The 27,363-nt window shown below is 31.5% G+C and overlaps 2 protein-coding genes across 4 annotated transcripts in view; one reads left to right on the forward strand and one right to left on the reverse strand.

The window, feature by feature from the left end:
- The window catches only part of LOC148610410 (RNA cytidine acetyltransferase-like), a 33,597-nt gene extending 33,548 nt beyond the window's left edge, over positions 1–49 (reverse strand). Inside the window, exon 1 of the mRNA XM_088543067.1 lies at positions 5–49. The gene's annotated coding sequence lies outside the window, so the exon portion shown is untranslated. The remainder of the gene's footprint in view (positions 1–4) is intronic.
- Positions 48–27,228, forward strand: LOC148610411 (meiosis 1 arrest protein-like). 3 transcript variants are annotated; one of them, XM_088543105.1, is made up of 13 exons: positions 49–192; positions 1,566–1,632; positions 3,595–3,758; positions 4,517–4,696; positions 5,449–5,565; positions 5,886–6,024; positions 8,654–8,749; positions 15,606–15,685; positions 17,594–17,734; positions 20,069–20,170; positions 20,640–20,867; positions 23,110–23,223; positions 24,612–27,228. In XM_088543105.1, exons 2-13 carry the CDS (start codon positions 1,575–1,577, stop codon positions 24,750–24,752), a joined length of 1,560 nt encoding a protein of 519 aa, XP_088399231.1. In that variant the 5' UTR covers positions 49–192; positions 1,566–1,574; the 3' UTR covers positions 24,753–27,228. The 3 variants fall into 3 exon arrangements, with proteins under 3 accessions (XP_088399233.1, XP_088399231.1, XP_088399232.1); XM_088543106.1 differs by having other exon boundaries at positions 17,594–17,680; XM_088543107.1 differs by lacking the exons at positions 23,110–23,223; positions 24,612–27,228 and adding an exon at positions 21,406–23,093 and having other exon boundaries at positions 48–192.
- The last annotated feature ends 135 nt before the right edge of the window (positions 27,229–27,363 follow it).

Raw genomic sequence — 27,363 nt, forward strand, 5'->3', positions numbered from 1 at the left:
AAACCAAAATGTTTTTCTTCAACACGTGCTTCCGGTTTTGCCCCGAAACAGCTTCCAAAGTTAGAATTCGTATTTCCGGTCATTTTGTTTTCGTCTGCTTGAGCAGAAGCAGAAGTCTCGATAACAATGTCAACAATTCTGGAAATCATATGAAGTTTCATGCTTAAATTTGAAGATATATAACAGGATTTGGTAAAGTCTTCTGACATTGTTAAATCCTTTTCAGTAACTTTGTGCAACCTGTGCTGAAACAGATAGCTCACCCAAAATATTGGCAAAAACTGACATGAGTGAATCAGGGAGTTATATTAGCTGCGAAACGTAGCTCTAACTACTTTTTTTGTATTTTCTTAACGTTAGATCGCAAAATAAAAAAAAGACCAAGAGCTACGATTTCGCAGCTAGGAGTTATATAGGAGTTATATATATTTAAATCCTTGAGTAAATGACTGAAAAAAATAGTCAGTGAATGTTTTAAACAGAAATATGCATATACAAATACAAACAAGGAAAAAAGTACCTGTCCTGTGGTGTGAGGTTAAAGGCCACCCTTGGGGCTTCATCACTTTTCATTCCAGTGGGGTTATTGTTTCTTTGACATATACAAGTAGCAAGAGATTTGCAACCAACTAAAATATCATATTAACATCCAACAGGGAAAGAAATCTGGTATTTACTTAATCAACAATAACAACTTGACTTTAAGTTTAAATGATCATGACTAACAAAGTATGTATTGTTAATATTGAAGTAAAACCTTCAGTAAATCCCATTTATAGCTTAATGTTCATACCTCGTTTTCTTTCCAAAAGAAAGAAATACTATTCCTTTTAAATAGTGTTGATTTTGGAAATTTGGTAGTCACATTCTTGAATATTTGTAGCATTTCCTCAAACTAGATCTCCTATGGTATTCATTTAATTGAAAGAAAGACTACGATTTCTTTCATAATATTTTCTCTCACATAGACCAATTGCAAGACTGGAGTAAACCTTATAAGTTCAAAACTGAACAGTGACTACCCTGCATTTGTCATTAATGGAATGAATGAAAGATGTACTCAATGTATTTTAAAAGTAAATAAAAATTTTCTCATTTATTTTTTTAATTTTTTTATCTTAGATTTTTAATTAGGTATTTGAGGAATCCACCACAAAAAATCGTCTTAGAAACAAGGATCTATTACAGTGCATGCATGTATTTTTCATCTAAAAAGGCCCTTTAAAACTATAGTGGTTGTCTCATTCACACATTACTACAGTAAAATTCATGCAGTTTGCAAAATATGTCCCGAAAAATGTCCCTTCACACGTTGTTCCGCCTAAAAACCCCCATGGGGTTTTTCAAAAGTTGGCAGGTATTCAGCTTTCAGCTTGAATTATCAATATTTGGAAAATGCAATTTGTAGTTTAGCCTAGTATAAATCATCAAAACTGAAGTTTAACTGCAGTTTAAAAATAAAAGAAAAGAAAAAAAATTTATATTGCTTTGGAAGTATTTCTTAATGCATAGAATCTGCTTTGTGTTTATAAATTGTATTGAACCTATTTTTTTTCATATTATAGGCTGAAGTTATGGCAGGGAACACTAAAAGACCAGAAGGAACCAGGATGTTGCTTGGCAAACAACCAGGTAAAATTGCTCCATTGAATCTCTGAGGATGTTTGTTATATAGCAACAAACAGGGTTAGAAAACAAACAAATATTTGAGATGATCCAACGTTAACAGCTGATAATACAACATATGGTTTCCAATAACAAAATGTATCTTAGAAAAAAATCAAGTTCTCTGTAAGGAAATAAAAACTTCCATATTGTCTTTGATAATTTAACAGATAAACTCTGAGCTTCAATCCTTAAACAATTTACAAAAAAATAGTAGAGTAGTAAGTGGAAACAGGGAAAGTGTGAAAGAGACAATACCAAACTGAAAAAAAAAAAAACCATTGAAAATGCAGTCTATTGGCCTTTGATGAGCTGTTATAAATTTCCCATATCGCCTCTGACTGGCCCTTTAAACCACCAATATACCAGTTCAGTTTGCCTTTATATACTCCTTGAAACGTTCCTGTTTCCCATTTTAGCATTCGTCCATTGTTTTTCATGTGTTTGCACATCGTTTTGCGTTCATTTAAATGCATAATAGAAGCATTCGTTTATTTTTGTACTTTGATTATTTCATTGATTCAACTGTTATTTTTATATATTTTGCTATTATCAATTTATATATTTTCATTAATTCCATTTTCTATTTTTACTTCTGGCATTTTTTGTCAATATTGTTTTTTATCGTTCATCTATCATGTTTAAACGCACGCTGTGAGCGTTCTTTTATTGTGCATTTAAATATACGCTGGGAGTGTTTGTTTATCGTGTGTTTACAAGCACTATAACAGCGTTGGTTTAAACGCACAATAGAAGCATTCATTTATTGTGTGTTTGGTGAGTGTTTAGCGTGTGCTTAGGTATCGTGCGTGCGGGAAACCTAAATGTCTCAAGGAGTGTATATGTTAAGAGTGAATACATTATTGAAAATGTTTTGTAAATAAAAACACACCAGTTTCCACATATTAAGAAATCCTTTATACTAATGATAATTTCTTACGTTTAATACTCGAAAAAAAAAAAAAAAGTGTAAGGCCTAAAAAAGAATATGTGTTTCCGGTAACCCGACCGACCCTAGTTTGTGTCCGCTCTCCGGTGTGGAGACCCATTATCACAGTAAGAACACTATGGCGAGTGCCAGTGCGAGTTCAGTATTTGCAATCAAAATTGCAAAATGGCAGCATTTGGAGGCTAAAAACCTATTGATCATTGTTCTTTGATTAACCTTTATTCACATATGACCACTAGGGCATATCCATATTGACAATCTGCACCCCCTCCCCCCCTCAAAAAAAAAAGAAAAAAAAAAATCCTACCTACCCTAATTTTGAAAAGGATCTTACCGGAAACACATGTTTTTATTTTCTAGGCCTAAACAAAACATGAGTTAATAACCCAGTTAGGTGCATTTTTTTTTAAACCACAGTCCTTACACTTAATTAGCACAACTACCGGTAGTATCAAGGATACAACCTGCTCCAACTGGATATCTTTCTTATCCTTTCTGTTCCATTCTCTGCATTTTTATACTACCACTTTAACACAAAAAGATCAGATGTAATTTGTTGAAAATGGATTTTACAAATGTGAATAAGGAAACTATCAATAATATATTGGCAAATACAGATGCAAAGGGATATGACAAATAGTGCAAAGATGAATGGGATTGTTAAGTTTCTATACAAGAACAGTGGATTAAATTATTTTGAGACTTTATCCAAGTAAGAACTTAATAATTTTCAGTATTACTCATTTACACATACTGCCTGCAGTTGAGGGTGGTATACTAGATTACTACACTCAGAAAAGAAAATCATTCTTGACTTCATCTCGGCAATATTCTACCTTCTTGTGTTAATCTAGTATACCACCCTCAACTGAGACAGTGTGTGTATAATAGTTACAGACCAGCTGAAATAGGTTTAAGAAACTATGTCATACTTTATTTATATTTGCTCAATCATTACATACCAGCAAATTTATTTACAGTAAGAATGCTCCTTGTGGAGGTAGTGAAGCCTTTGATCTCATCCACAGAAGTTGTAAATGATTTGTGTAAGACATTAGAGAATGTCTTTTCCATTGCTACAAATATAGGTGGACCATCAAGGATGCCATTCTTTAGTCTCATGTCACTTAAACATTATCCAGAGGTAATTTCTGTAGTAGTATCATAAAACCAAAACCAGCAGAAGGAAAGTAAATATGTTTAATTTTTGAAATGTTAAACGGCAACTTTAAAAGCTATTTCAGAGAAACTGGATTTCCCTTTCATGAAAAAACTTTTTTTTTCATTATTTTGAAATCAACTTTAACACTGCACTGATTTGCTTTTTCATAAATAAAATTAACTTTGATACAGAAAAATAAATCAAATGACAATACTGGTTTGCAGTACCATAAGACAGGTCTTAATCTATTGTAAAGGTATACATTTCTTTGCTTTATGTCAAAATTTTGTAAGATCTTGGAAGTTTGGATTCATCCATTTCCTTAGAGCATCTAGATTTTCAATGGAAAATGTTCATTTTATTTTTAGATTAGATTTCTTGGTTTGAATTAATCATGAATTCCACTAAATTTGGTACCCAGTGAAAACTCCATTCACATGCAAAAAAATATTGTACCTTAAAAAGTTTTAAGCGCTATGCCACATGAATTTAAACACTGCCAATGGTAGAGATGGTGCACATGGTGCACTGACATTCCCAATTAATTATAATAACAAAGTATCATATTAAAAGTGCAACAAATAAAAAACTAATACTGGTTATGTGGTCTGTAACATTTTCTGAGTAAGTAAAAAGAAAAGAATGTGGTTGTTTTTTTCCCCACATTAATGAACTACCTACCTGATATTAAAAAGACTGCTTCTTATAGAATTATGAAACATTAAAATTTCACTCTTTAGCTTCTGCTGCCATTGACCCATGTGAAAAATAATTTCAACAGGATACAGTCAGCTATCTCTGACCTTTACAATGGTATCCATGACAACAGTTGGTGTGTTGCAGATAATAGAGGTTGTATTATTCAAGGATTACAAGAGGCATGTGCACACTTTCATAGACAGTTGAAAACAATGGTCCCTGTAAGTAAGTCTGATTTTTTGGTCAAAAATGTTAAAAATCCAGTTTTAAACTTTTTTCTTTGTAAATTGTTTGTCTTATCTTGGTAAAAACTTTTAATTTGATGAAAGTTATTTAGTAATCATTTGAAATAATATTTTTCTTACATTTTTGGTAAAGGTCTGCATTCACCAAAAACAATTCTTTACAATTTGATTTGAATTTTGTAACTCCTAAAACAAATGGTTTGCCAAGTATATGCTAAAAGAAGAAAAAGTGAAATTGCAGTATTCACTGGTGTTTGTCATTATCTGATGGCTGTTTCGTGTATAGATCTGCTTGCCTGTCCTTTCATCAACTCTTCAGATGATAACTAAAAAAATACCTTGAGGGATTTTTAAATTTTTTTAGTTGAAAGTTTGTCTTTATGGAAGAAAACTCTCTTTTTTATTATTTTATCAATTTTTATTTAATTGAATTTTTCCACAAAAAAATATTTCAGAGTTATGGCACTTTGAACACTGAAATGACATATCATGTGCTTTCAGGCAGCTGTATTTTGCATATGTTTTCATTGGATTTTATTTTAAGATGATGACTTTACTTGTAACTTCAAGAAGTGTGTCATTGTGACACATATGAATTTGTTGCAGATGTTGACGTAATTCATTTTTGAAAATAAAAATTTCTTTGACCTAGTTTGTGTATTTGAGTTTTATGGTTTTTCTTTTCTATGCATTCCTTTACTATACCTTTGTTTTATTTTTTTTTACAGACAATGGGAGGTCTGTGTAACCAGTTAGAGGTCATCTTGTTGACCTCTCAAAATAGCCAGAAAGTTCAGAAACAGATTGAAGAAGCAGTTATGTTGATGAATCTTGAAAATATCAAGGTAATTGTAGTCGAGAATGAAACCTAATTGTGAAAGTTGCTGGCAGGGATTTCCTAAAAAAAAAAAAAGGTCACCTCCTCATAAATATTTTTCTTATTGTAAGGCAGTGTTGCTTATCATAGAACCAAACTTTTAAGCTAGGGTAACTCTCTACTTTTATTGAAAAAGTTTGTATGACCTTGAAATAGTTTTGTATTGGAAAAAAATCAGCTTGTATTTGGCATCAACAACAAAAATGTTATGACATCAAAATGGGTGGGTAAACTGGATTATCAATTTAGAGGCATTTACCCTTTGTACAATATTGAATTGTATTTTAGAGGATACAGGTTGTTGCTCTTAATATAGAAGAAGATACAAATGTTGTTGATTGTGAGATACTGGGCAGCCAGAATAGTATAACATCAAACAACAGTAGTATTTCTGGTGGGTTAGTGGATATTGTACAACTGGAAACAGGTGAGAAATAAATGCAGAAGATAGATGGTTAACTGTCTTTCTCAGTTTATATTGAAACATAGCATATGCATTCATGGCTTTTTTAAAAATATTTTTTTGGGGGAAAGAATGGGGTTGAAATTCAGAATTCCCCTTTTTACCTTTGAACTCTACAGTGCTTACTTACAACAGTCTCTGTCCAGAATTTCACTTTAAAGTGGTGATGAGAAATAAAAATTCTAGAGTGATGATTTCAAATATAAATAATTTAAATGTCAGGAATTTTGTTCTGTCCAGTTTCAAATTTATATTTTCTATACAAGACGATTTCCTTCTTTATAACTCTCTGCCTCATTAATTCTGCCAAAATTCTTTCAATCTGCAATTTCTTTCTGGTGGAAAACTTGAATTAGCTGAGGGATATGTTATGGGAATCTACGAAATTATCTATGTAGGGTAAATCATACTTATTACCATGAACGTCCTTTTCAGTCATTTTGCAAATTTATATAGAAGTATGTACTTTTATTAGCTCACCTGGTGGAAGGCCATGTGATATATTGCTATCACTTGGCGTCCATTGTTGTCGTCGTTAACAATTTTTCAAAACTCTTCTCCTCTGACACTACTTGACCAATTGGAACCAAACCTTGTATGAATGTTCTTGGGGTATCCTGCATAGAAATGGTGTGGGGATTTTTGATATGTCAAAAAGCATGGCCGCTGTTACTAAAAATAGAATATGGGGGCCAGACAATAGTTTTTCGCATATATCTCCAAAACCATTAGGTCTAGCTAAATTCTAATGTTAGATTAAAGTGTTCAGCATGATGAGATATATTTGTGGTCAAATTTTTGTTTTAATCCTTTAAGCCATGTTTGAGTTATTGCACTTTTCAACATTTTTTGCTATTTTTAATGATATTTCTTTCAGAAATCTTCTCCTCTGACACTACTTGATCAACTGTAACCGAACTTGGTACGATGTTCTAGGGGTATCCTGCATAGAACTGATGTACAGGATTTTTGAATTGTCGAAAAACATGGCTGTCGTTACTAAAAATAGAACATAGGGGTCAGACAGTAGTTTTTTGCATATATCTCCAACAGCGTTAGGTTAAGCCAAATTCTTTCATAGCTGAAATGATCCTCATTATTAGGACTACAAAAGTCTTCAGGGATAAAAGTTGTCGGACAACTCCTTGTAAGAGTTATTGCCCTTTAAAGGGAAAAATTTACTTCTTTTTTTAGCTCACCTGGCCAAAGGCCAAGTGGGCTTATGCCATCACTTGGCATCCGTCATCGTCATTGTGGACAAATTAAAAAAAATCCTCTCCTTTGAAACTACTACACTGACAGGTTTTAAACTTGGCATGATTTTACGTTGGTGTGTTCTACACAAAATGACTGTTGCACAGAATTCAATGCATGGTTAATATTGTTGAGCATCATTAGATTGACCTATGACGAAATTTTTAAAACCATTCATGGACTGATGTAGGAGTCACAGCCCCTGAAACAGTTTTTTTTTGTTTTTGTTTTCACATGTACAACTTTGAAAGTCTTCTTCTCTAAAACCATTTAAGATAATTGAATGAAAATAAGCATAATAGTTCTATAGTGTATTGTGATTATTATTGTGATTTATAATCCGTGAATAGATATAGCTGTCTATACTAAAAATGGAACTTAGGGGTAGGAAGACAGGTTTTGGAAAATAATTTAAAAAATGTTGCCATTAGCAAAATTCTGGTTCAGGTCATGAAAATGCTATTAAAAGCATTTCCTACATTTGACATTTTAGTTGATTTTAACTTAGCCTGTCTCATTCCTCAAGTTCTCCAAATAAGCAAATGGTTAACAAGGTGAGCGATTCAGGCTCTCTTGAGCCTCTAGTTTTTTTACAGTTTTCAGCCAATATTTTGAAAACTATGATAGATTAAAAGAAACTTTCAACTGTTGAAATGATCCTTAAGATATTAAAGTCCTACCAAAGTCTTCTTGAGTCAAAATTGTTGGACAACTTCTTGTTAAATTTATTGCCTTTGAAAGGCAAAATTGAACCAGGTGAGCAAATCAGCAATTAAGGCTCCTGGGAGCCTCTTGTTTAGCTTAAAGTGCTTTATATGATGTATAAACATTATCTTTATATAATATTTTTGGCATAAAACTACATATTTGGTTAAGTTTCAAATATTAAAAAAACAAAAAAAGGCTCTTTCAAAGGGGAGATAATTGGCAGGAAAATGTTTGATTTGTTCACCATGTCATGGTTTTCCTTTCCTCTTTCATCAACCCTGGACGTGACATTTTCTGAGCTACACAGTGAGTGTTTCTAGAAAAGCAGATGACGCTTACTCTACCGGTGCACCTGGTCCATGCTCCCAGCTTTTAGTGGAGTACAGATTGCTCATATACTTTTGTTTCTCTGTACATCTTATTTTGGTTATTTTATGTTCTTTGTTGATTATTTTCCATGTCTAGTCTTCATTCTCAGAATGTATTCTTTTGATTACCATCCAAATCATGGTTCCCTTTATTAATCTTAAATATATGTTTCAATTTTAGGAAAGATTACTTTCTTATGAGTTAAAGATTTGTAAAGACTTTTTTATATTAAAAATTTTGCAAAGCATTTTTTTATTTGAAGATGCCTTGAGTCTACAGAACTTCTTCAATTCCTGGTTGTTGGATACCAGTACAGAAAGTGAGCACCTCCATATTGTTTTACCCTCAACTGTCTCTGGTAAGTACAAATATTGTGTAAATTTTACCATGAGTGGTATTGAAAGCTTTGATTTAGATAGTGAACTCCCCACTTACATGTAGTTGAACCTTTTTCTGTGTATACAGGGTCACATGTCTTTGATAAATGTATTTTAGTATACCACTGTCCGTCCCTCTGTTCACATGATGTATGGTAACTCAAAAACTCAGAAGAGATTTTGGTAATTTTTTTGTGTAATATGTATTTGTTTTCATGACATGAAGCCCTCTTATTTTCTTTGTGTTGTTGGTTCTTGGTTAGAGTAATCAAACATGTGACTTTAGAAACTATCACAAATAGAGAGATAAGTGTATCATGTGCTTAAATTAATAAGCTTAGTTTATCAAGTAATGAGAACACGTTCTATGGTTGCCGGTAATCATTAGTTTACCTCTGTTTTTAGATTGAGGCATGTACATTAGTTCTTTGGTTGTCAGTAGTCATTAGTGCATTGGTTTTAAATTGAAGCATATGCATAAGTTCTATGGTTGCCAGCAGTCATTAGTTCATTGGTTTTAAATTGAGGCATGTACATTAGTTCTTCGGTTGTCAGTAGTCATTACTTCATTGGTTTTAAATGGAAGCATGTACTTTAGTTCTATGATTGCAAGTAGTCATGAGTTCATTGGTTTACCTCTGCTTTCCAATTGAGGCATGTACCATGGACATTAGTTCTTTAATAACCAGAGTTGACTGTCGTTATCTACCATTCTATACATTACTTTATATGCCTAACCTAATGTGGTAAAACTGCAGTCACTGGGGTCAGTGTAATTAGTAACAGACTCTGTTTATCTTACTTAATGCTAAATATTTATAGATAAAAAAATTAAAAAAATAAAATATTTTGATTATTTCTATTGCTAAAAAGTTTTTTGGTATACCATCATGGATTCATTATTATGTTGTTTTTGTTCTATTTCTCACGACAGCTCTGCTGAATTTTGGAAATTTTTCAACAAAATGTGTTTGGTTTTTCTGAAAACATTTATAGTTAGAATGAAATGTCATCCCAACAGTTGTCTCCAGTTAGTTAAGTACTTATCTGTCTAAGAGTTAAGCAAAATGTATATAAAGTGTGATTCATGAAGAGAAAATATTTTACCACTTTTTCCCTATATAAAAAAAATATCCATGTCACAAACGCTGCAGGATAAATTTAAATAAGTTTTTGTTTGCTTTCTCAAGATGTATTGAATATATTTAAGGCAAAAATGAGAAGATTGAGGAAAATGATTTTGTACCTATTGCCTGATTCTTACACAGATGGATACTCAAAGTTGAATATTGTTTCTCTATAAAGGCTAGAAATGATGGCCTTTGCAGTTTTTTTGCCCATATCTTGATAACTAATAGATAGAAAGAAACTTACAGCTAAGGGAATAATCCTTTGCCAAAGACTTAACTTCGCTGCTGAATTGGTTTATCACTGCCTTGTTATTGAGAAGTCTGGTGTTTAATGGTGGGAAGTATGAATTCATGACTTTCCTTTACCATAATTCTGATGTTAGAAGCATTTAAATTAATTGTTAGGACTCCTTGGTTTTTTTTAGCTGCAGCCGCTTTGGAATGGCCGCAATTTCTATAAACTGTATTTGCATCATAATAGCGATATTTTTCAACTTTGAACGGCCATCGTTTTGAAATATTGGCCATGTGTGATATTTCATATAGTTTGTCGTGAACAGCTGTTTTTCAAGTTTAGTTTCAATCCATTCAGACATTTCAGGAGAGTTCTAATATGTTCCAGATAACTCATTCTTGCACAGTTTCATTTTCAATATTTTTTGTGTGGATTTAGAAATACAAAGAAGTAACTAGTAAAAATGTTAAACATGAGTTATCCCCCTTTATATTAAAGAATTAATTGACTCAGAATAGTACTGTAGACTTGAATAATGTTAATGAACTAAATTTTATGCATCAGTCTTCTTTATACTTGTCAAAGGAAGAAAACAAAGCTACTTCATCATAAGGTCTTACAATTCCTTGATATTTACAACTAATATAAATTCCCAAAATATACAAAATTCATTATAGTTTCAAAGTTGGAAAAGTACCATTAACCAAGCTAGCTAGATGGCTCAAAATAATTCTAAAAATTGGCAATATCCAGTGGAACATGGTCATGTAATATGTGCAGAGTGAAATGCAAAATGATTTTGACTGATTTTTAATACATGTTTGATACTTCAAGAGTTTTTGCAGGAAATAAGAAATTTCAACATATTTAAATAGAATTATGGCAGAGAAGTGAGTTTACAGGAATTATTCAGGAAATGGGGTTTTATCTGCCAAATATTAAATATCATTGTCAGAGCAGAAATGTGATGTTTTTTTAAGCCTGAACTTTTTTACATAGCTCTTCCATTTAATAGGCATGTGATCAATAGATTTTGTAGGTAGAGAAGAATTGTTTATTTGGCTTTACAATTTCTTGAAGAACAAAAAGATTGTCAAGATTTTTAAGATCTGATGCCCTCTCACTTTAAAGACTTCACAAGTCCATTAAAAGTGATTTTCTTTTTCACGAGGAAAAGATCCAAGAAGATATAACATTTATTCTTGTCACAAAAAGCCAAATATTGGAAATTTTATGGTTTCTGGGAAGATTGATTTGTGATTTAAGGTGAAGTAAAATGTTAATTAAACTGAAGATGAGAAATAAGATTGAATTTAATGTACAATTTGTGTGAGAAATATTGTTGCTGCTCTTAATCTGATTTAAAATGCTGCTGATACCATCTCCTCTGAAGAAAATGACAATAAAATAATATTTTCCTATTGATTATAACTCTTTTAACTTTCAAATCCTTGTAGATATACTTGTTTGAGTTCAATTACAGTTTAATCCACATTTTTATGGGTAAGAAAGCTAAAAATCCCTTAATGGGATAATCCTTCTTTACTTTCAGTCGAAGATAAATGTTGAAGACGATAAAAATTGATAATTGATAAGTCTTATTGTAGATACATGTACATTTACACCCAGATTGTCTGATGTTTTGTTGTATGGTTTTAAAAGCATATTTTTCAAGATGTAGCACATTTGATTAGCATCAAACATACTGTGTTAAAAACTTGCTGGTACTTTTAAAATCTTTTTCTTTATAGATTCATTTGCAAATGATTTCATAGAAGGTTATTTTTAGCATTTGAGGATTAAAAAAAAATGGCTTGACATATTTTTTCAAGTGCAACTTTGCAATAAAAAGGACTTAAATATAGCAGTTTCTCTTTGATCATTACAAATATGTTAACTAATATATGAAGCAAAATTTTTGCTTGTTTCTCTGCGGGACTTGAACTCATACCACTGTGACATTTATGGCTACACTGGGTTGGAAAGGAAGGGATGCTCCTGGCTGGTGTAGGAGAGGTTCCAAGCCTAGATATTCCATAAATCTGTCACTGATCTGAGAGTAATTACTATGTGGCCAATTGCCAATTTTGCCATACTTAAGCATCTGTCTGAAAATATACACAAAAAAGAAAAAAAATCTACATAATTTTTACCATTAGCTCTTAGCACTTATTACATGACTAAGCATCAGTCAAAATCTGAAAAACCAAAATTTTTGTATTCTGATTTGTCACTAATTGCCAAATTTAACACATTGTTCATTCATCATGTGATAAAAAGATAAAAAAAGATTGTTCCAAATGAACAGCTGGTTTGAATTCTCTAGTATTTCTTTTCTCAGGAATTAGGATTGTTGTATAATTGGAAATTTTCTACAGTTATCATCCATTTAAAGCCTAGAGCTAATTTAATTGCTCAATTTACAAATAAAACTATACATATATAAGCCGGTACAGTTTTTTCCTTTAATTACACCGACATGATTTTCATCTTAATCAACAGTAAGATTTTACAAGTTGTAAATATATTTAGTCTGTCATGTTTAGTGTTTAACATCTAAGTGACTAGAAAAATACATATTTTATTATACTTATACATCAAAGGCAAATGATTAGGTTTGCTATCTTTTGGAGAGACTTAATTTTCTTCCTTCTTAGTCATTTTCTAATTCATCAACCCTAAGCTGGATAGAATGCGGAAAGAGTTCCTCCTTTAATAATTTACTGCATGCAACTTAAGTATAATATAATAAGAAATATTTCTTCTTTGTCTGAGTAAATAGTTTTACTAAGTTGCTTAACTGGCTTTATTTTTGTCTTCAGAAATTGCTACTCATAGTGTGACCTTAGATTGATAGTATAAGTACTGCACTGGGAAAAATCTCGCCCACTTAAATGTATTTTCATTATTCATCATTCTGTAATTACAAAGTTTTGGTTAATATTCTAATCATATTTGACGATAGCAATGAAATGAATTATCCATCAGATAAACAGCATAAATATACAGATTCTACTTGTAATAACTGGTTTAAATTTTTTTCTCCACAAGAGATGAAAAAGCAAGCATGTTAAAATCTTAATTTTATCATAGAGAGTGGAGAAATAATCAGAATCAATGATTGGCTCAAGGAAATTTGGTTTCCTCATAAAATCTGTGGAAAACTTAGAAAATGTAGTATGGCAGGAAAGACACATGCAGAAATGTAATCACAGCGAATTTAGTCACATGCATTTTTACTCACCAGTATAGAATGTGAGAAATATAAATTCACAATATTGTTAAATAATACAGACGATATATCATGTATTAATACATGTAGTACATGTATAGACTGTCCATTTATTGATTTCAAAACAAATGGTCGGCATTTGGATGGGAAGAAATTGTGCTCTTCTGCTTGCTCACCTATTCCTTCACTCTTAATGAGGCTGACTTTATGGCTGATCTGATCCAAAAGATGGAACATTCATTGAGCTATATTATTTAAATCATAGTTTTCACTATATATAGATGTCGTTAAACAGTCCCAGTTTCGGGGATTTGATACATCACATCTACCCTAAAGAACTTGAGGTAAAAGGATACTGCAGACACTGTGAAGTCAGCCACATATCTTGACCTACACTAAGAGATTGATGGTAAAGGAAAACTATTGACCAAACTATATGAAAAATGCGATGACTTTTCTTTCAGTATTTTCAACTTTACTTTCATTTGTGGCAACATCCCTTCAGTATGGAGTTTTCATATTGCAACTCAAAAGTTATGCCAGTGCTTGCTGTAACTGTTCAGACTTTTTGTACCATGCTAGACTTCTTACAATTAGGCTTCTGGAACAGGGTTATGTTGCTACAAGATTAAAGTCATCACAGAAGTTTTAAGGTTGTCACCAGAAAGTTGTGGATCATTATGGTGTATCCATCTGCACCATGAAAACTGATTTGAAAATGTATCATAGTTTTCTTTTCCTTTTTCATCTACATGGGACTTCACTTTTTATGAGCAACTCAGTGGGTGTTTCTTCACAATATAATTACTCTGTGCTTTTGTACATAAAGTGTACAAAGTAACGACAAAATTAGAAATGCCAATATTTTTCATGTACCTTTTTGCCTCAGAATTGCCAAATTCTACTCTTGCCAAAATAAACTGCTATATGGTATATTGCCAAATTTTAGGATATTTGTCAAATAAACAAATGAAGGCAGGTTTTATTATACCCTTGCATCTTTACAGTTTAAGGATGGGGTGGGCTATACTGCAATCCCCATGTCTGTCCGTCTGTTTGTTTGTCTATCTGTTACTTTACACCTTTTTTGTCCATCACCCCTATATGGAAGGGGACATAGAAATATCAGTGTCTGTCATTCTGTCCATCTGTACCATCACACTTGTGGACCCAACTCTTTGGAAACTGCTTGACTGATTTTGTTCAAATTTTGTTGGATTGTTAATCAATATTTTTAGTTGATGTCAATGATCTTATTGCTCCACCATTGTGATTTGACAAATTTTACAGGAGTCACGATAGTTGCTTGTTATAAAAGAAATCAGACAGAAGGTGATTCATGCATGTCAAAAACCCACCGATTTCAGTTTTATTTCTTGTTCAGAAACAGTAACTGATCACATAACCAGTCTTAATTTTTCATTTTGTCACTGTGCTTTTGAGATAAAAATTACATAGATTGTACATGAAATTGGGCTATGCAAGAGTTATTGTTCTTGATTTGGTTTGATTTGGTTGATTTTAGTGGGAGATGAATGTATGATTTTCTGAAAAGTGCAGATCCAAACACAGAAAAGATTGTTGTTATGTGAAAGTATAGCATATGTAGACTGAAAAAAGCATCGTTTATTTGGTGGGTTTTTCTTGACCATGAACCATTTTACCATTGGTAGTGTCTGAATTTTATGTGGACTGGTACTTAATATGACTTTGGCACGGTGAGAGAAACTTTCCTTTTTTCAGATTTCAAGTACATCTCCTTCCAGTTTTAAACCATGAAACTATGAATTCGTCATGTTCCCTGATCACAAAATGGGGTATTCCAAGGTGTGCATCCTCTTGATAGTTTGATTAATCTCCTGTAGAAAGGATTAGATATTTCATTCTTTAAGAAAAAAAATACTTGTATAATTATATGTAATATATTAAGCCTTTGTGCATTTTGAATATACCTAAATTAAGGTTACTTTAGAAAACACTATTCTAGTTATATGCAGAAAATGTTCTCACTAGATAAGACTGAATATATCTGGACTTAAAAAAAAAAAAAAAAAAATGAGTCGGAGCTCATTTCTAGGTCCAAGCAAGACGTTGATACAAAAAGACCAATTATTGTAGGATTTTACTGATAATTAGATTTGTCAGTTGATTTAGTTATGTTGAGTCTGTGATGGAATGCCTTAACATAAACATATATCCTTTTGTCCATGTTGTTCATATTTTTTTTTTCTTCTTTTCAGAGGGAAGAAACCTCACAATTAAGTGTGACCTATGCGAAAGAATTCTAAACCCTGCTCAGCTTCCATTCCATAGCAGTTTTGTAAGTAAAGTGATTGTAGAAAGCTCTTATTTATACAGAGAACACAATAAACCAATATGGTATAGTATCACAAAGCCACTCATGAATTATCACCAATAAATATTAAAAAAAAATATTTGTTTTTGTGGTTTGCCTAGCAATTAAGCATCTTCAAAAATATACAAAGAACAATTGATTATTACTTTGGGACAATAACATTTTGTTGGCAAACTTAGGTGTATAAAATTAAGGAGATATATATGCAAAATATATTTATAGAAAATCTTTAGGCACCATTGATAAAGGAAGTGCTACTTTCTCCTGATTTTATCAGATTAGAGGGCCAATCTCTAAATAATCATTATACTCATGGAAAGTTGTCAAAAGATAAAAGAAAAAATGTCACTTGTGACAATTAAATATGAAATAGATGTCTTTGTAAGAATCACGCAAAATCTGAAAAATGTGATACACCCCAAAAAAGGCTACATATTTATATTTTTGTGGCAACATCCCTTCAGTTGTTTTATGGGTCTACACTATGAAATGTGCAATTATTCATTCAAATCTGCCTGCTCTTATGAGATAATCCACATTGAAAATCCTACAGTTTCTATTGTATTTTAGTGTCATTTACAGAGTTATCTCCCTTAATTTTGAAATCTACAGTGCATTCTATATAATTTTTATCTCTTAAGAGCACGGGTTGTATGAAAAATCACGTTAAATTCTGTTTACTATGACATTTCAAACAAAATATCAAAAATTAAAATATGTAGGCTTTTTACCCATGAATCACATTTTGCTTGATCTTTTGCTGGAGTGCTACTTAAATACAGATATTTTTAAGTATTTGGCAATATATTTTATTTGTTTTTCTATGATTTTTTCTATTCATTAGATAAGGTATTTCTTATTTAGGCAAAAACATAACTAATATGATGAAGGATTTGTATTTGCATCATTGTAATAAGTTCACTCTATATCAATATGATTACATTTTCAAATTGTCTTCCTATTGAAAAGAACCTTTGTAAACCATTTACACCTATCTATACAGAACAAATTTTAAATCCAGAAGTGGTTTGATTTAGACAAGTTTCTTTGTACAAAAATATATTTGGACTCATGAATACTTAAGGAGTACCCCCTTATTTCATCCAGAAAATTCTGATTTTAAATTAAAAAAGATTGACTTTCTGTGTCCTATTCTTCAGGAAGTTCTTTTTTGAGTAAAATCATGTCATTCTATTTTATAAATTTAAAACTAGACACCATGGCTTTCTTTAATAACTCACAGTTATTTAACAGAGTCTGATTTCAAGATATGAAATGATCAATAACCCCACACTATGGTTAAATTTGCCATTATCATTTATTATTTATTTTTGTCATTGACTTTGAATAGAGTTCTCCCCCATATTTAGAATATTATGCATATGGAGGTTATTGAAGAGGAGGTTCAATTCTGAATAAGAGATCTATAAATTTGATTCTTAATTGGAAGAATTCAGAAAAATTTACAAAATTTTGGAAAGATGTTATTGTTCAACTTTATTGGAGGAACAAAATTTTAAGATCCACAAAGATTTAACAAAATTCAAGTTCAAATTATCAGTTTTGATTAGTTTCCAAATTGAGAAAATGAATAACTTTGTGTTTTCCAGAGGTGGTTTCTTGAGTTAGTCAGCTTAGTCTCCTTTTTTTTATTGTTACTTATACAAGTATTCTTAGTGAGTGCCTTTAAACAATTATTGTGACATGCCACAAAAAAAAGCAAGAAAGAAATAATGTCCTAGGTAAAAATGTCCTTTCCTCTTTTCTTTTAAATACTGAAATATGGTCTGTCTATAGTACATGTGATTTTTTTTGCCTTTACAGGAAATCAAAATTGGTATTTCTTTCTATAGTTTAAATGTCTATTTTTAGACAATCCATCCAGATTCTGCTACTATGAAGACGTTCCCATCAACCAGTAAAGCCCTGGGTATGTCTATACCTGTCTATAGGATCAGAGTATGTGGTCTGTTACCAGCCCAGGATTTATGTGATTCTGTAGTTTTTGGCATGGCAAGTTATATCTTATGTGGAATTAGTTAAGAGATTACCAGACCAAATCTCATATTTTGAACTTTCTTTCTGATTTGGCAACTAAAAAAAAAACATTTTTTACAGGACCAAAGGCATTTTTATCATGTCTGTCTATCCTGCAGTATCTTGTTTTCACCGTTCTTGAAATTGTATTCAGTAATTTCCTACTGTGAAAATATTATTGTTCGTGGGTTACCAATTTTCGTGCTTTTCGTATGTAGGCCAAACCACGAAATTTGGTTCCCAACGAAAAGGAGAATCCCATTGATTTATACTGAAAGCCTCACAACCATGAATTCAATAATTCACGATGTTGTGTTTCTTCCCTAATCGACGGAAATTGGTATCCACGAATTAAAGTACTTTCAGAGGATCTAAAAGGCATTAAAAACTATAGTAAAATTATCCTTATGTAATTGGTTCTTGGTAAAATTACGCGTAATTTGTATTTTTCAATGACCACACAGATTCTAAGTAAACAGGTATATAAAGACCATTTGTCTTCTGTGACCATGATTTTGCTCTTCCTTGGGAAAGGGACACAACTCTTACAAATCATTGGAACGTTTGTATGCTCCATTTTACATCAATCTACATCTTCAATAAAGGAAGGTCACTGAAGATAAGTATGACTGTATATCCCCTTTAAAAGCATTGTTCAATTAATTAATTGTCATGAAGAAGTTCAGGGGCATTTAGTTTTACCAATATCTGCCCTTCCATCATTTACTTATAAATTTTAAAGACTTAAAAAAAAATATATTGATATGTGATTGTATCTTGACAGGGGCAAATCCAGGATTTGAGTTTAGGGGGACACTAATTGAATTAAATGCTGTGCAAAGCAAGGCAAAAAATATTATGGAGTGAAACTTGCGATTAAAAATTTTTTCTTGCCGATTTGGGGGGGCATACACCTGGTACGCCAGTCCTTGGATCCACGCCTGCTTGATGAGAATGCAAAATATCAGCCAGGTCCCATTTACATTAATTTCATTCATCTTCAATGATTATTAATGAATTGTTTTAATGATACAAATCTAGCTTCTCTCATTGTTACGCCCAAATCTTAGAATTTGCATTTCAGTTCAATGGTGTATGATTGTATGATTTTGTCAGGAAAGTGCAATGTCATGTCAATACATGTGTTCGTTTCATAATATTATGGATTAATATAGACAGTGCAAGTTAAATGGTTTTATAATTTGATTGATTATGAATTTCACAGAATTTCTTATTCAATTACTTGAATTGAAAAACTTCAGAAATTTATATCTGTAAAAACAACTAATGAAAAAAAGTATGAAAAATATTGACCAATTGATAAACATGCTGATTTTTTCCACTTTAGTGAGTGTAAGACAGGATAGTTAAAATCATTAAATCTAAAGTATTGTATATTCCATATTTTAAATGTAAATGTTTCAATAAACTCTATAGGTGGTCTTTATTTGAAGTTTAACTTTAAGGTTGTCATAAATTTGTGGATCGTTATGGTCAATCCATCTGCACCATGAAAACTGATTTGTTCAATGTGTCATATTTTTTCTTTCATCTTTTGTCTACCCTGGACTTGACTTTTTATAAGTAACTCGGTGAATGTCTCTAGAAAGCAGAGGATACTTACCCTACCAGTGCACCTGGTCCATGCACCAGTTTAGGTTGATGTTAAATAGGAACAAGAGTCAATATGCACAACAATGCAGGTTTACTATTTAGAACACAATGCACATACTGGTACAATTTATAAGGGACGACCTAATAGAGAGAGTTCAGTCCCAAACTTACAATGTACAACTAGCCATGCATATGATCCCATTTTCAGTAGAGTCAGAGTTGCTTATTTACTTTTGTTGCTTTGTATGAATTACTATGGTTATTTCATGTACTTTGTTGTGTATATCTGTTTCCAATATCTGGTCTTTGTCCCTGGATTATATTCTTTTGATTTCCCCCTGGATTACTCTTTCAATCTTTGTCACTCATTTGATAGGCTTATGACATAGTAATTAAACCCTGGATTACTTACTATAGTAATTTTCAGTGTATAACTAAAAAATTATTTTCCAAAGAAATTGTCTCTGTTATATGTCCTTTTGGTCTATAATTATACCCCTACTCAATGAATGGGTGGTATGCTGGGATCACCTTCTTCAGTCACTCTGTCAACCTGTCCATATCTCGGAACCCAAATTGGATTGGCATTCATTGCAAGCTGCTTTGGTTGCTGTCTTATTACTAGAACATTAATGTGTGTGTCTTCATAGGTAAAATGTTTACATGGTATACCTTTTTATCCTTGTGTTATTTTAGCCAATGATAGCAGTAGCAACTAACTGTTGGAAAATTGATTGGGATGATTTAGAGAAAAATCAACAGCTGTTTAAAGCATTATGTTATAAATTAGTGGAAAAGGTATGAATTCTAAAATAACATACATGTGTTTCTGTTTTTTTCTAACCAAGTGTGTCTTTGATATGGTATTTGGCATAAAGGTAGATCAAATCAAGTGTCGACAATTTGTTGGGTAGGTACAATAGTGACTTTTGACCTTTGATCTTTGACTTCGATCTTTAGGTTAACAAACTTTGGCACACATGACCCCAGTTTTCCTTTTTAGAGACTTTTCAGATGCATTCAATTTACCTGGAGATATTTTAAAGAAACAATAGTTATATATAAAGAAATCTGCGAAAACTGTCATTTTTCACTTTTCAAGGGCACAACATTTTTACGATAGGGAAAACACACCAAGATATATTATATCTCAATGATATTTAGTTTACATACAAATGCTTGTCATGTCTATGAATATTATTGCATTGAAATTTAGGCAAGAGCAGCTGCATACATATATACTAAGAATTATATGTTATACTAAAAGGATCAAGTTATGCTAGGGGAGTTAGATACCTTGCCACCTGTAAACAGATCTAGACAAGACCAGGAAGAAAAACCTAAGGGTCGTTATGTTTTCTTACCTGCCCCTAATGGTACCTTGCTTATAAAGTCTTTAGCTGTACAAGAACTACTGCTTCCCTGTCAGACTGGTACTTCATTGGATGGTGCCACAGAGGAGTCACTTGATGTAATCACAGATGCATTTTGTCAGGTACTTATGGTCAAGATTAATATAGAAAAAATAGGTGTGTTTGAGCATTTTAAAAATTAATACAGGTTGGTTTGGATATTTAATCAAATAAATATATTGAACGTTAGGGGAAAATGGGTAGCGTTGAACATATAAAAAAAATATGAGGATATTGATGAAACATGATAGATTAGTACTGGTAAAAGGAATCCTGTAAAACTGCATGAAAGAAAATATTTATACCTATTTACCTAATAATAGAATCCACCTTGTCAATCTGTCAGTCTGTCCATTCATCTATTACACACTGATATTTCAGCTTCTATTGGAGGCAATGTTTAGATGTTTGATACATTGCTTTTGCATGGTGACTTGTACCATGTTTCAATTTTCAGGCTCATTACTCATGTACTTCCTGTTTACCAATCATCTTTTTTTATGTGATGCATAATGGAAATCTTTTTTTTTAACATATTTCTCAGCTACTATTAGAGGGAATTCTTACATTTTTGGTGTATTGCTTTTGCATGATGACTTGTACTGTGTCTCCCCTTTTCAGATTCTGGCTCATCTACTTCCTGTTCCCCAAAAGACGTAGTATTTTTTAGATGAATGCAGCAGGAGTATCCTTTTTTAAACTTGCTTCAAGTTTTTTTTTTAAACCTAGCTGTTTTATTTAACTAGTGATTCGGGGGCCTGTTTCATAAAGAATCTCAAATCAAGATTTTTGTCAAATCCTTTCTTAACTCAAATTTTTACCTGTCTAATGACTTGAAATTAAAAATTTGAGGAAAAATTGAAAGATTTGAGAAAAATCTCAATTTGAGATATTTTATGAAACCTAGGCCAGGAAGCTTTCTAGGAACAAGATGTAACTCATACTCTAAGCTCAGATGAAAAAGAATTTTATTAAATTGACATACCTGTTAACTTGTAGATGTTTTAGAAACTTTGAAGTGCTATAAAACATTTATTTCTACTTTAGAGTGGGGGTTGAAGTTAGACCTTGTATACATTATTTTTCATTACATAAGGTATACGTTGGCTGAAGGCTAAGTAAACAAAATGGATAAAGAAACTAACTGTATTAACCAAATGCATCATTTTAATTTTCTTTTTGTTAGAAAAGACAAAAAAGCTTGTAACAATGGCTGCAAGCAAAAAAATACATTTGAAAATGATGAAATAAAATACTAAATGCAGTTATTAAGTTCATCATACTGGCAGAATTCTGTTTCAAGATTTTTGTTGTAGCTTAATTTTATTAAAATCTCAGTAACCAATTTTAGAAAAAGTGGTCGGTAAATGAAAATTGAGACAAATGAATGCATTCCTAGAAATAAAACAATCTCATGCTTCTTCTAATAAGAAAAAGAACTAACGACTGAGGCAACACTGCGGTATATTATATTACTGAGTTGTTTGAGTCATAAAGATTATTGCATTAATAGTAGTAGAATGGTACCAGTTAAGCTTTCTGGGTCAATACACATATTTTTTTATAGATAAAAGGAGTTGAAATTAATGTATGTTAATTATATTGTGGAACAATTTGGTTGTGTGGCAGGGTGGCCTACTTGCATTGTAATAGGCAGTAGATTAAAATAGCCATTTAATTGACTTTGCTAAATAATAAATTGTTAAGCTAAACTGGTTTGTAAATGGCCTGTCACCTAGTGGTCTTGGGTTTAATTTTTGGTAACATTTTCAGATTTCTTTTTTGTTGTTTTAGTTCAGGTTTCCTGTTTTTGTTTTTCAGACACTGATACAGTCCAGATGAAACAGACAGGGGGTTGTAGCTCAGGGGATTTTGTTTTTCAAAATACAAAATTTTACGACAGTTGTTATAAAATTTTGTATTTTAAACATGGTCTCCTGTAATAGTTGTAATGAGTAAGTCCAGATAAATGCATGTGGTAAAAAATTAAGCCCAAAAACCATATAATATGGCGAGTTCAGAGAGCTAGCCTATTTCATTTGTATGTTTCCACAGATGGAAGTATTTGAGACCTTGACTCTATCAGTGTCTGATTTCAGAGGAGCCTATATCTTATACATGTTGTTGTTACAGTTGGAGGAGGTCAGGAGTTACAACTCATTGTATGTTTCTTCTGAACTCTATTAATGTGAGTTTAGAAGTGCCTTGATATTGTTGTATGTTTCTTGTTACAGATGGAAGAGTTGGAGAGCTACAACTCTTTGTTTGTTTCTTTTAGACTGTATTACATAAGAATTCATAATATATATATGTTTCTCTTTACAGATGGAAGAATTAGAGAGTTACAATCCCCTGTCTGTTTCATCTGGACTGTATCAGTGTCTGAAAAACAAAAACAGGAAACCTGAACCAAAACAACAAAAGAGAAAATCTGAAAATGTAAGCAAAAGGTGTATTATTGTCATTTGAAGCTAGATTTAGAATTTAAAAGAATATTAACACATTCTGCGTTTATTATTTTTTATTTGTGTTTTATTTGTATTTAGTTCCCTTTTAAATGTGACTTTTGGTTACTTATTCATAATTTAAATTTATAATTGGCCTTTACATTGATGTTTTGTTTTGTATAAAATAAATGGTTTTGGAAGGATTAATAATCACCCATTTTTCATAGACCCACTTTTGAGTGGTAGAAGCTTTCATTTAAATGCATGCTGGGAGCATTCATTTAAACGCACAATAGGAGCATTCGTTCAAAACGCATGATACAAGTGTTCTTTAAACACACGATAGAAGCATCCGTTTAAATGCACGACAGAAGCGTTCGTTTAAACGCACGATACAAGCGTTCATTTATTTTTGTACTTAGATTATTTCCTTGATTTAACTGTTATTTTTACATTTTGTTAATTTATATAATTTCATTAATTTTATTTTCTATTCTTTTCTGCCTTCATTATATGTCTATTATTATTTTTTGTTGTTCGTCTATGGTGCGTTTAAACGCTCAATATGAGCGTTTGTCTATCGTGTGTTTAAAAGCACGCTTGGAGAGTTCGTGTATCGTGTGTGTAAACACACAATGGGAGCATTTGTTTAAATGCACGATAGAAGAGTTCGTTTATTGTGCGTTTGGTGAGGGTTTAGCGTACGTTTGGATATCATGCGTGCAGGAAACCTAAATGTCTCAAGGAGTGTAACTAGTTTCTTATCTAACAAAAAACAAAATGTTCAAAATCTTATAGCTCACATCTTTAAATGATGTCAAATTTTATGATGAAAAAAAAAATCAAAGTTGTAAAGATAAATGGGATAAAAAAATATCAATATATTCCAACGTCATCCTCTTACAGGTTAGACATGTTTCATATTAGTTTCTGAATATTAAAACTGAGAGTTTAAGTCCCCATAAAATCTGCTTTTATACCTTTCCACATAAAGTATCATTCTAGATACAATGCTTTTTGTAAATAATAGCATTATCTCCTGTTAGATACCAAGAAAACTAAAGACTAAATACCATTATTTGATCTCAGCATCACTGGCTTTGCATGGAAACTTTTCAAGAGAATGTTTAAAAAAATTTAGGGTTTTGACATAGTTATCTGCCCTTGAAATGTTTATTTTCCTTGCATTTCAATGAAATTGTAACTCAGTGGTCTGGCATATCGAAAATCTTGTCTGTTTTGCTTGATTCTGATAGTGCAAATAGTCAAATTACCATGTTTCACCCACTGCCTGATTCCTACAAGGACTGACACTTAAGTATATAATAGGCAATAAAGCCAGTAATGATCATGTTACATCAGGTATTTTTTTTATTGTAGACTGCAAACAGAGAAGTTCTGTCAGCTTCAACAAAATACAACAATATACCAGGAACAGGCAGGACCCCAAAGGCCTCTCCTGTATCCACTAGTGTTAAGAAACTCAGACCTCTACTCAACATATTTCCTACTGATTTGTAATGTGTAGTTTAAATAAAAACTTTTTTCTAGAACCAATACATTGATCATTTATTATTGAAAAATTACTCAATTTTTTTTTAAAGGTCCATAGCTTATGTCCCAGATACAGTTCTTGAACTGATCCGCGCAACTATTTGACGGATCGATGACCAGTGACTGATTGATCACTGATTAATCGATAACCCATGACCTGTGATCTGATTTGATAAATGTTTTGTTACATAAAATGACAAAGGGTCAGTTCATGAAGATTTAAGACTTTCCATTTGAACCAATCAAATGTACTACCATATTAAATTTACCTTAAATTTAAGGTATTAAATATTAATTTTTTTTAAAATGAAACAAATGTAAAAGTTATTAATTGATGTTTAAATCTATTACATTATTTAAATACAAATGTATGTGTAAAAATTGACTAATGAAACAAAGGAACCCATAAAATATATATACAGCTCTGTGGGCACATGATGCGATCACTGGTTTAATGGATCAGTACGATGGATCAATGACTGATTGGAAACTGATTGGTAATTGATGATCGATTGATGCTATTTTAGTTACACGGATTGTTTCAGGCACTGTAAGGTGTGGCTTTATTTATCCCAAACACAAGTCTTGACAAAGCAAATCTAAGAAATAAAATTGTCTTTTACATGATTTGATGTGTTTTGAGTTGAGTGAAATCTTTTTTTATTGTTTTTTTTTGGTGGGGGGAGAGGGTTAGAGAGAGACTAGATGAAAACTTCCAATCTTTTAAATTGTGAATATATACACTATCACATTGTCAGTATGTAATTATTATTGTGTTATTTTGTGTGTTTTAATTTCATTCATGTCATTTTTATTGTTTTTATAAAAAAGGGGAATATTGCAACCATGAAATAATATGTAAAATGGCTTAAATTAAAAAAAAATCTTTTTTTTTTTATGGTGAATTATGAATAATCTTTTCAGTTCTAATTTAATTCTGAAAGGGTATTTTTCAATACTATATTTTATTTAATAATTATGCAATCCAAAATATAAGACCACCATGAAAAAACTTGTTTCTGACAAGAAAGTAATTCATGAAAAACAATTAAAATAAAAATTCATATGGTATTTATATGTTTTCAATAGGATTTCATTAACGAAAAATAATATGGTTTCCATATGACTTCATTTTTTTTATAAGCACAGAAACTTTTCTATAATTGTCCTTTTATATTTCCATTTTGAAATATATGAAAACGTATGTTACAATTTTTCCTGTGTGTGTTCCGTTTGGTCAGATTTGCCCCACTGTCCTCTTTACTAGGTTAATGCTGTTCTGCCCCCATTCTGTGCAGGTGCGAAATTGCTAACACAAGAACATGATATTATAGATGTTATTTTTATATATTACATGACTCAGGTTACAGGTAAATCTGACTAAACCCAACCCTTAATTATCTGAAAACCTGTCTAAACCTGATAATTTTAAAAGCACCTTTATGTCAATATAAATGTATTCTGTAATCTTAAAAAAAATCTTAACTAAACACATTTTTGAAATCCAAAAGGGAATCCCTGTTATAATTTTTTTTCTGTACTACTGCTTTAGGCTGCAAGAATTTGATTTTCTGTGGATAGGAGAGGGTATTAATTTTTTTACATGACAAAAAAGTCGAAACAATTCAGATATGCAGTTGAGGCTATTTAAAATTAAAATAAATAAAATAAACTTTATTTTTTCACATTCTGGCAACAAACTTTTTTTTTTTTCAATTTAGAAACAAACTTTTTCCCCAAAAAATCCATAGACCCCTTCCCACCCAGAAAATCAAAAGGTAGCTGTATTAACTGCAGTAGCATTTGATACCAGGAAGTTTATAAAATCTCATATTCTTGATCTGCCACCAAGTATTTACCTTTGATGTCATTGCACAACTAAGAGAGAAGGAACTGTTATTTCTTGTCATTAGTTTTTATTTCATGATGTTATTTTATAGGGACATAATGTTTTTCTTCTTCTGTATATATTGGAAATGGTATTAGATTGACCTTGATATAGTGGTCGAAGCAGGTATTTTCTAGAATTTATAAATTTGGAAAGTTAATGATGTTGATAGTACTTTTCTAGAAGATCATGGCTCATCTTGCGTTCCTATGAATATTCAAGTTTATTGGTAAGATGACATATTCGCTGAGTTAAATGTTTTTTTTTTTATGGAAGAAACTTGTTATGTGTTTAGATGTTACTTGTTAACTTTAGAGATTGTTTGTTCTGAATATTTTTGCTATCTTATCAAAAAACACTATTGCAATTATTTGTGTTATTACATAAGTAAAGGAGACTATAATGAGAGGGGTTTAAAGTTCATGCAAATGTCAATTCTGAGATGAGAACCATGTATCATACAATGGTCTTCTTGTGTTTTTGTTATTGGAGTTCTTGAATTAGTATTTGTTACTTTTACAGTGGTTTTTTATCATTAAAATGTTATTTTTTAAACTTTTGTTTTATCTATGCTTCATGAAAAGCCAAAAGGTGAATTAATACATTGGTCAAGTTCAGTATTCTATTATCCTATCCAAGTGCTTTCTGCAAGCTTAAATAAGTTTTTCTTCAAAGATTAAGCATAACACT

Source organism: Perna viridis, chromosome 8 (assembly GCF_037379345.1).
Source record: "Perna viridis isolate PV_CMFRI_1.1 ecotype Kerala chromosome 8, ASM3737934v1, whole genome shotgun sequence".
NCBI lineage: Eukaryota > Metazoa > Mollusca > Bivalvia > Mytilida > Mytilidae > Perna > Perna viridis.